Source organism: Perissodus microlepis, chromosome 13, assembly GCF_051167445.1.
Source record: "Perissodus microlepis isolate ML-2025 ecotype Zambia chromosome 13, ASM5116744v1, whole genome shotgun sequence".
Lineage (NCBI taxonomy): Eukaryota > Metazoa > Chordata > Actinopteri > Cichliformes > Cichlidae > Perissodus > Perissodus microlepis.
The window spans coordinates 21840558-21850763 of NC_140473.1; the positions used below are offsets into that span (position 1 = coordinate 21840558).

Consider the following 10206-nt stretch of genomic DNA (forward strand, 5'->3'; position numbering starts at 1 on the left):
GGACATGTGAGGAAACAGCTTCTACCCCCAGCTGCAGCATCATCATCAGTTATTCTTTCTTCTTTGGAGCTCCTTTCATCTCAAAGGGTCCAGCATCTGATTTATATATTGCGGGATTAGCAAAAGAAGGTAAAAAAAAAAAAAAAAAGGGTAAATGTGTCATGTGGCCTGTTTCAAGGTTTTTCCACAAACTGTCTTTGAGTTTATGCCATTTAAAACATCAGCAGCAGGAGCGAGATGAGACCTGCAAAACAAAAACAGAAAGGTCCACCAGTATTCAGATATTTACTCAGTGAACTCACAGAAATATCTGGTGTGCTATTCACGGTGCATTTTCACAAATATGTGAACATGATGCAACTTATTTCTATTTGCCAACACTCTACTTATTAGTGTGACTATGCATGCATGTTTTATTTCACACGTTTGCTGTCCTCCTCCACACCAAACCCAACCTAACAGTGGGCGATCGTGTGTGAGGGAGAGCACATACTATATACATCCACAACTGGATTCCCCTCAAATGTTCGTCCTGTGTGTTTCCTTCATTGGACGGGATGGAGAGTAACTCACTGACCCTGTTATGCAACCCTGGGTTTGTAAAATTCCTGATCATGGCTGAATCCCAGCTCAATTCAATGTCTTATTACTATACTCAGTGCACAATATTACTTCTCAGATACCCTGCAGACACACACACAAACACACACACTGAGAAAAGCATAACCCTTCTTTTCATGAGCTCAACTGTGAGACACGTCCTGACCCACATAAGGAAAATTCCTCCAATTCCCTTGCGTAAGTTTCACATAATTTAAATCGCAGGAGATTAACCACTTGACTGATTTTTTTTCTCAACAAGGTATGGGAGAATTTTATCAAAAAACCTTAGTTAGGATCAAACACTGCTGCTATATAGAGACTATACACTCTTACTTGCTGTAGCTCAGACGGTCTATAATGAAGTAGTGATTGAAGCACATCAAGCCACATAAGGGAACTGTAAACAAATTATCTGGTGAGGTTTGAGCCACTGAGTCCCCATTTGGGCTGGACATGAACAGACATGTGGGAAATAGTGTCCAAGGATCCAGTGGTGTCTGCTGATGATCCCGTGTCTTTGTGGGTGGTTGCATAACCAGATTAGGGCAGTTAGTTTTAGGCTCTGGGGTCACTGGGGCCTGATTATGCTCTTTAGCTTTTTCAATCTGAATTGCCTGAAGCAGCTTCCCAAACATTGAGATTCCTGAATGTGCTGCTGTTCTGTGTGAAACTTTTAGGCCACATGGAAGAGATTCTTGGGAAAGGCCTAAAAGAAGGCTTAACGAGTTCCTTAATAAGTCATAGATGATGGCGAATGTAGCTTTCCAGCTGCTGTTCTCAAGAGTGAGTGATTAAAATTGAAAAATGAAAGCTCTAGAAAAAATATAAACCATGACAGAAAAACATTTGAGGAGTAAATACCAAGTTTAATAAAGGTTTTGAAATCAATGCATGAACAGAGTTCATTTAGTTGACTAAGTTGTGCTACATGTCACGATTAAGCAGGATTGTGAGGCAAGCTTAAATACAACAATTAAAATGTTCAAAAATCAACTACTGGAGGTGGAAAAATATATTTTCTTACACCGACTGAGACGTTGGATAGATAAATAAAGGTTCTTGCAGTACCACCTAGTGGTAACTTATTTTCTTCTCAGGCTGGACAGAGGTATGCAAAAAGTAAAGTGGGTAAACGTTTCAGGGTAAACTCCATTATTAACCGATCAAAACACACACAAGACACTGCACAGCACACTCTCTGTGTTTTAAACTGGAGGTCATATATATCACTCAGTCTAAAAAATAAAGGACTTTTTCTTTGTAACTGAACTGAATTATTTTGTCAGTTTGCACTATGTATGTGCACATCCTGAATTAATCAGTGATAACTTCTCTTGTAGATGTAAAACTAGTTAGCCTAGAAAAATGAGAGTACATGAGTACTAGCTACACTCATGGCTCACTGGATATTTTTTGCATTTTGTGGTTGTGTGGGAAAATCACAGTAGATCAGCAGTTTCAGCCAGTCTGGCGCCTTGGCCACTTAAACCAACTTTGTTTCTCAGCTTTAACTTCAGTAGGTTGTTTTGCTTATATCTTCATGTCTAATTGCATTGAGTTGCTGCCATGTGGCTGATTTTGGATCTATTCCCTGGGTCCTTGTATTTATCTTCTGATTTCTGTTTACTGTGTTCTGGACTTTGTTATTTTATTGGACTTATTTCAGCATTAATGCTTGTTTTTTCATCAATCTCTGGTGTCCTGCTTTTGGCTTCTCTTGTCCACATAATTGATGATAATTCCAGCTCTTCTTTTACTTTTTAAAATCTGTTTTTAAAACTGTGTTGTTTTGTCACGTTGACCTCTGTGCTGCATATTTGAATGAATGGTGCTGTAAAAATGACAATGTAGTTTCCCACCGTAAGCAAACACACTTCTAGAGAGAAGCAATCATCTTGAAAATAAACACTCTTATTCATTAGACTGTAGTAGTCCATGATAATTCACCACTACAGCACACTGTGGAGGTTCCATTTCCAAACTGACATCTGAAGATTGTTCACTTTCAGAGTTACATTCAGATACTCTTGAACTCATCTACAGCATGAAGGAAAAACATGTCTGGATGGAGAAACAACCAGTGAACTTTTACATCCAGAGATTCTCTGCAGGTACATGAGGTCATGTGACCAGAGCCTGCTGGCTGTGCATCACACAGACTCCCCAAGAGCTCTCGCCCAGTATGAAGTTAGTGACAAACTTGTGATGAATGTAAAACATCTAGCTGGTAAAGAAAAGTGTCCTTTTGAGACCAAAAAAAGAAGAACTGAAAAAGAAACAGAGGAACAGAAACAAAAAAAAAGAAAAGCTTTGCTATGCAGATGTTTTTTAAACTTTTAAGCTGATTCTGAATTTCTTCCGTTAGTAGAAAAAAAACCCAATTCAGCACTCGTGGTCCATCTTTACATAGAAATATAGCTCAGCGTACGCACTAACGCACTAATCAAGTATAACCAAACCCTTATTATTATTTTTTTAGTGATGGGAATGTCAGCTGAGCACAGAAAAATATGACTCTGCATGTATGCAAATCTTCATTTCTAAAAAAATAAATCAGTAGTGATGAATGAATGCTTGAAACTGAGCTACTTTCATCTGTAATAAGAACCTACTGCTTTGAACTAGTTGAAATGTAACCAACTGTGGTCTTTGCAGACCACAGAAGAACATTATTTATCAAAATTAAATTGTTGATGTATGCAGACATGAGCTCATTGTCAAGAATGTCTAGGCTCTCCCTTACAGATAGAGATGTCTTCACATTGTTTGGGTATCCAACCAGAAGGCCTCCTGGACACCCCTTAAATATGGGCAAGTTCTAGGAGGATGGAACCTGATAGGTTATCACACAAACATGTCATATATGTTTACTGGAGTTTGCATGTTCTCCCAGTGTTTGTGCTGGGATAGGCTCCCGCCTCCCCACGACCCTGAATTGGATAAGTGGAAGAGAACGGATATTATTTGGCTATTATAATTGCTCTTAACAGTAAATTATTTTTGGTGTACCCAAAGATCACAGGAAGTACGTACATGAAAAAATGTCAGTGGGATGATTAGTAGGACAATTACTTTTAATAATAAAGGTTATAATTAATGAATCACAGAGCAGAAGAGATTTGGTTGATGAAGAGGTCGGCACACGGCTCTGAAAGTGTGACAGTGTTTTAAGTTTGCATGACCAGGCGAGCTGAACATCTGCTTACTTGAAAAATAAGAGTGGAAAAGTGCACTGTGTCCCAGTTTGTTCTTTCTGAGTAAAATAAACTGATGATTTAACACCATTCAGATTCTGTTGTATAAAAGCAATCATTACAAACTGGACATTATCGGCAATGTTAGTGCTCAAAGTGGGGATCATAGGTCATGTCAACAGTAAAGAGAAACATAGTGTGAAGCTCAGAGCCTGCGCTCATCAAACTGTTAAAATACTTTTCCTTCACTTTACTTTTTAGCTGTTTACACTGCTTAAATTTAAAAGAGGTTTGCAGCTTTCTTTAGCACTTTTCATGCATCTTGTCACGATGTTATAAACAAACGCTTTTATTTAAAACCCAAGTTAAGAATTCATTTTCTGCTCCACTTTGGTTTTCTATAACACATCTTTCAGTGACATGTGATTTTTATTAAAGAAAATGAATCAGATACATCAGAACATACAGATGATTAATCACAGTGTCACCTGATAGCAGCTATTAAAGAGAAACTACAAAACAACAAAGTGTTAACTTCCAGAGGAAAACCTTCCTTAAAAATGTATTTTAGGGGAAGTCATCGGACATTTTAAAGTGCTTTATTTAGTTTTGAGATTTAACTGGTGATTCTATACATGCAGCATTAAATTTCAAGTTAATTTAGTTCATGCTTCAATCGATTTCTCAAAATAATAACCTGCTGCTGAGTGCAGAGACTTGTTTTTACAAGGGTGCTGCTCAGAGGACCTAAAAACATGTTTTTCAGGCAGTGGATGAACTGGAGGGCTGCGCCGAGGCCCAGAATAGGATAAATAAGGATTATTTTGAACTGTGAATCATGCAATGCCCAAGAACAAAAACATGGAGCTAAAAATAATTGAATTAGACCCACTTTAAATGTTACTGACATTTTGCTTTAAGCATCTTTATAATGGGTCTTCTTGCTCTTTACAGCAAAGTTTGGCGTCTCTGTTGAACATTTTTCATTATTAAATATGAGCCCAGGGGGATGAATGAGTCAATATTTCTGAGTGTGAGTCCCCAGGTGATATTTCAAGTGTGCACTCTGTAGAAACCCTCTGCCACAGATACCACAGCGGTGAGGCCTCTCGCCTGTGTGGCTTCTCATGTGCTTCCTCAGGTGTCCGCTGTGGGTGAAACTTTTGCAACAAAAGGAGCAGCAGAAAGGCTTCTCGCCCGTGTGAATCCTCATATGTATCTTTAAATCCCCTTTGCGGCTGCACTCTTTCCCACACACGTGGCAACGATGCAGTTTCACCCCGGCGTGGCTCGCCATGTGCTCGGTCAGTGCGGTCGTGCTGTTGCACTGCTTACCGCACATGTGGCAACATTTTGAGCCCTTGTGCGATTTGAGGTGCAAGTTAAGGCTTTCGGTGGATTCAAACATCTTTCCACACACGGCACAGATGGCACCTGCGTCTGCTGAATGCACGTGGAAAGCATGATTTATCAGGTGATGGCTGGAGGAAAACGATTTATTGCACAAATGGCAATGATAGTCAGGTGCAGCAGAGTTAAAATGGGGTAACTCAGTGGATTCTCTGAAAGTGCTAAAGGGCGCCTGGGTTTGTTCTGATGAAAAACTAGCAGCAGGTCTTTCGCTTTCCCTTCCGTCTTGGACGCTTTCACTTTGGGCTAGAGTTTGTGAAGAAGATGTCAATGTGAGAGGCAAAATGAACTGCACAGTTCTGGTTTCCTGCTCCTCCAGAAACTCCTCATCACGTTCACAGTTTTGCACTTCAGGCTGCAGAGACGGTTTCGTGTCCTCTAGCTCATTTTCCTCCCAAACAGAAGAGTGAGGTGGATATGAGGCATCAGCATCATGAAACTCTTCGGCCTGTTTTTCATCTTGCTCCTGACCAGCCCAGAGTTCGCTGTCTTCCTCTTTAATATGTTGAGGCTCTGCATTGCCCTTGTGGACGCTGATGCTCGGTGTGCGCTCACATGGCTCCTGCTCAGGCGGTGACTCCTCTTTACAAACAGACAACTGAAGAACATCTGAAAAAGAAAATGTAATCTTTCTTTTACTACTTTATTACTATAAACAAGGATTAACAATCATGTTTGTTACTCTCAAAAGGTCCTTTAAAAGCTTTCAGATGATCAAATACAAATGAATTAAAAGCTTATCATTTACTGATAAAAAGCAGATATCAGCAGTTTGCTGGTCTGGAGCATTCAGGTGTGCGTTAACACAATACTACAATCTTCCCAGGAGTGGACGTTCACCCCAACTCACCCCCTGAAGCTGAAAGAAACCCAAGAGCTACATCTCAGGCTCTACAGGGAGTGCAGAATTATTAGGCAAATGAGTATTTTGTCCACACCATCCTCTGCATGCATGTTGTCTTACTCCAAGCTGTATAGGCTCGAAAGCCTACTACCAATTAAGCATATTAGGTGATGTGCATCTCTGTAATGAGAAGGGGTGTGGTCTAATGACATCAACACCGTATATCAGGTGTGCATAATTATTAGGCAACGTCCTTTCCTTTGGCAAAATGGGTCAAAAGAAGGACTTGACAGGCTCAGAAAAGTCAAAAATAGTGAGATATCTTGCAGAGGGATGCAGCAGTCTCAAAGTTGCAAAGCTTCTGAAGCGTGATCATCGAACAATCAAGCGTTTCATTCAAAATAGTCAACAGGGTCGCAAGAAGCGTGTGGAAAAACCAAGGCGCAAAATAACTGCCCATGAACTGAGAAAAGTCAAGCGTGCAGTTGCCAAGATGCCACTTGCCACCAGTTTGGCCATATTTCAGAGCTGCAACATCACTGGAGTGCCCAAAAGCACAAGGTGTGCAATACTCAGAGACATGGCCAAGGTAAGAAAGGCTGAAAGACGACCACCACTGAACAAGACACACAAGCTGAAACGTCAAGACTGGGCCAAGAAATATCTCAAGACTGATTTTTCTAAGGTTTTATGGACTGATGAAATGAGAGTGAGTCTTGATGGGCCAGATGGATGGGCCCGTGGCTGGATTGGTAAAGGGCAGAGAGCTCCAGTCCGACTCAGACGCCAGCAAGGTGGAGGTGGAGTACTGGTTTGGGCTGGTATCATCAAAGATGAGCTTGTGGGGCCTTTTCGGGTTGAGGATGGAGTCAAGCTCAACTCCCAGTCCTACTGCCACTTTCTGGAAGACACCTTCTTCAAGCAGTGGTACAGGAAGAAGTCTGCATCCTTCAAGAAAAACATGAATTTCATGCAGGACAATGCTCCATCACACGCGTCCAAGTACTCCACAGCGTGGCTGGCAAGAAAGGGTATAAAAGAAGAAAAACTAATGACATGGCCTCCTTGTTCACCTGATCTGAACCCCATTGAGAACCTGTGGTCCATCATCAAATGTGAGATTTACAAGGAGGGAAAACAGTACACCTCTCTGAACAGTGTCTGGGAGGCTGTGGTTGCGGCTGCACGCAATGTTGATGGTGAACAGATCAAAACACTGACAGAATCCATGGATGGCAGGCTTTTGAGTGTCCTTGCAAAGAAAGGTGGCTATATTGGTCGCTGATTTGTTTTTGTTTTGTTTTTGAATGTCAGAAATGTATATTTGTGAATGTGGAGATGTTATATTGGTTTCATAGGTAAAAATAAATCATTGAAATGGGTATATATTTGTTTTTTGTTAAGTTGCCTAATAATTATGCACAGTAATAGTCACCTGCACACACAGATATCCCCCTAAAATAGCTAAAACTAAAAACAAACTAAAAACTACTTCCAAAAACATTCAGCTTTGATATTAATGAGTTTTGTGGGTTCATTGAGAACATGGTTGTTGTTCAATAATAAAATTATTCCTCAAAAATACAACTTGCCTAATAATTCTGCACTCCCTGTATAGGAGAAAGCCTCAGCAGAGCTTAGAGCAAACCCCACGACTTCTGACACAATGTCATGCCGACTGTTGGTGGTGGAGGGGTAATGATTTAAAGCTTGTTTTGCAGCCACAGGTCCTGGGCACCTTGCAAACGAACACTTCTTTGTCCTAAAGTATCCTAGAGACAAATGTGTGGCCATCTGTTTGACAGCTGAAGCTTGGCTGAAAATGGGTCATGTAACAGAACGCATTGCCAAGCACAGCAGCAAATCTCCACCAGAGTGGCTGAAAAAGAAAAGATTCAAGATGTTGCAGTGGCGCAATCAAAGTCCAGACTTCATCTGACTGAAATGCTGTGGTGGAACCTTAAGAGAGCTGTGTGTAAACAAATGCCCAGAAACCTCAATGAACTGAAGCAATGTTGGACAGTGGGACAAAATTTCTCTACAATGATGAGAGAGATGTATAGTTGTACAGAAAGCGATTATTTCAAGTCACTGCAGCTAAAAATGGTTCCATAACCTACTGAATGATGTGGGTGCAGTGAATCAACTTTTTCACTTGAGAGTATGAGGTCTTGAATAATCAGGCCCCAACACAGTGACCACAACAACACCTCATAGTACCTTATTATTCAAACAGTGCACGTTATTCTCAGACTGCAGGCTTACTTGCACTTTCTAGAGTTTTTAAAAGTAGAATGGGAGGCTGGGCCTTCAACTATCAGGACCATCTGCTGTGGACCCAGCTCCCACTTTGGCTTCAGGAGACCGATACCCTCTCTACTTTTAAGATCACAATAGAAACTTGACATTTTGATAAAGTTTATAGTTAGTGCTGGATCAGGTGGCCCCAAACCATACCTTAGTTACTACTGAGTAAATATTTAATGCTTAACTATTATTTTTTCACAACATTTCAAAATTCCTCATTCAGGAAAATCAGAAATAATATGAGTTTTAGACTGTCTTCCAGTCAGTTGCTGGAGCACAAATTAAAGTGTTAAATAAAATTAAACACACTTCACAAATTACGTTGCAGAAAATAAACTTCCTCTGCAAGGTTACATTTTAGGTTAATAATTCCAGTCTAGTCGGACACCCGCAGATAAGTAAAAAATAAGACCCCACAGACCTCTTTTCTGGTTTGTCATGAACTCCAGCAGCAGACCTCTGAGTCGCTCGATCTCCTGCTGGGAGCTGCTCGCTTCTTCCTCGTATTTTGCTATCGTCCTCTCAAACACCTGAAATATTTCCTCCGCGGCGGCTGTCAGGCGCTCGGTCACGAAGGCCCTGAGAAGAAGCGGTGAAGACATTTTAGGATACGTGTTACTCTAGAAGCACGGGAAGAGGTTTAAAAGACAGCGAGGGTTGCGCTAGCTAGAAGCTACGGAAGCAGAAGTAAACAAAGTACCGAGAGGAAGAGCGCTGACAGCACCCACAAATCAGACAGGTGCTGCCCTCTGGTGGACACCAGCGAAACTGCTCGGAAACCTTTAACTGGGCATGTTCTATGCAAGGTGATTAGACTTGATGATTTTATAAAAATTATAGTTAACTCAATTAACTACCCTCTGCACCATAAAATAAATATTTAGTTTTCAGTTGCAGGAAGTCTTCATTCTCCTGTTGCTGCTTAACTGCTCACCTCAGCATCCTGTGCTTGGCCTGTCTCCTCCAGCACATTTTAGTGCATCATTTGTATTTGTATTCTGCTATTTTATGTTATTATTATTATTATTATTATTATTATTATTATTTTGTTGTTTTATTTTACTTCACAAATGTGTTTGATTTGTTGTGTATTTTTTACTTGTAAGCTCCTTTATTTACTTTATTTATTATAAACATAGCTCTTTCATAGTGAGTATTTGTTTTTTTTCTTTTTAAGTTATTTTGATTGACTATATTGTATTTAACTGTGGAACTTAATTGGCACTAACACAGACATCTCACATTTTTTAATAAATGAAGTATATCTTTATAAAACTAAAAGAATCAAATAAAAATGTAAGCACTGTCTTTAATATTATTTTTTGTTATTTTCACATAGAACACAAACCCTCATTTTCATTTACTCAGAAAATAGTTGAAAACTCCTGCTAAAACCAGGAAAAGACCCAGAATATCCCTCAAGCTATCGTCCAATATCCCTTATAAATGTAAACCTTAAAATAATCTGCAAAGCTCCCTCAAAGAGATTAGAGAAAATAACCCCCTTTTAATTCATCCTGACCAAACTGGTTTCATAAAAAGGTAGGCACTCATCAACAAATACACGTAGATTATTTAATTTGATAGACTACTCATGCAGTAAAAACATTGAAACTACAATATTATCTCTAGATGCAGGAAAGGCGTTTGACAGAGTTAATTGGAAATTTTTATTTGCAACTTTACACAAATCATATCACTCAGGGGAAGGGTTGCCGCTATAAAAATGATGGTCTTACCAAAAATAAATTATTTATTCTCAATGATCCCAACTAAACCACCACAAGATTGGTTCAGATCTCTAGATTTGTATATGTCTAAATTCCTTTGGGAAGATAAACCACCACA

The 10206-nt window shown here is 39.8% G+C and overlaps 1 protein-coding gene across 1 annotated transcript; it reads right to left on the reverse strand.

Moving 5' to 3' along the window:
- Window positions 1-1448: 1448 nt before the first annotated feature.
- LOC146375130 (uncharacterized) lies at window positions 1449-9054 on the reverse strand. Its single transcript, XM_084949289.1, has 2 exons — window positions 8780-9054; window positions 1449-5816 (listed from the first exon to the last, which is right to left on the reverse strand). The coding sequence occupies exons 1-2, from the start codon at window positions 8958-8960 to the stop codon at window positions 4816-4818; spliced, it is 1182 nt and encodes a 393-aa protein (XP_084805415.1). The 5' UTR covers window positions 8961-9054; the 3' UTR covers window positions 1449-4815.
- Between the last annotated feature and the right edge of the window lie 1152 nt (window positions 9055-10206).

Bases quoted from the DNA above. Each gene is read 5' to 3' on its own strand.
- LOC146375130 (XM_084949289.1), bottom strand. From the start codon at position 8,960: ATGTCTTCACCGCTTCTTCTCAGGGCCTTCGTGACCGAGCGCCTGACA. The intron at 5,817-8,779 runs GTCTGTGGGGTC...TTTCTTTTTCAG, and splicing joins CATGACAAACCAGAAAAGAG to ATGTTCTTCAGTTGTCTGTT.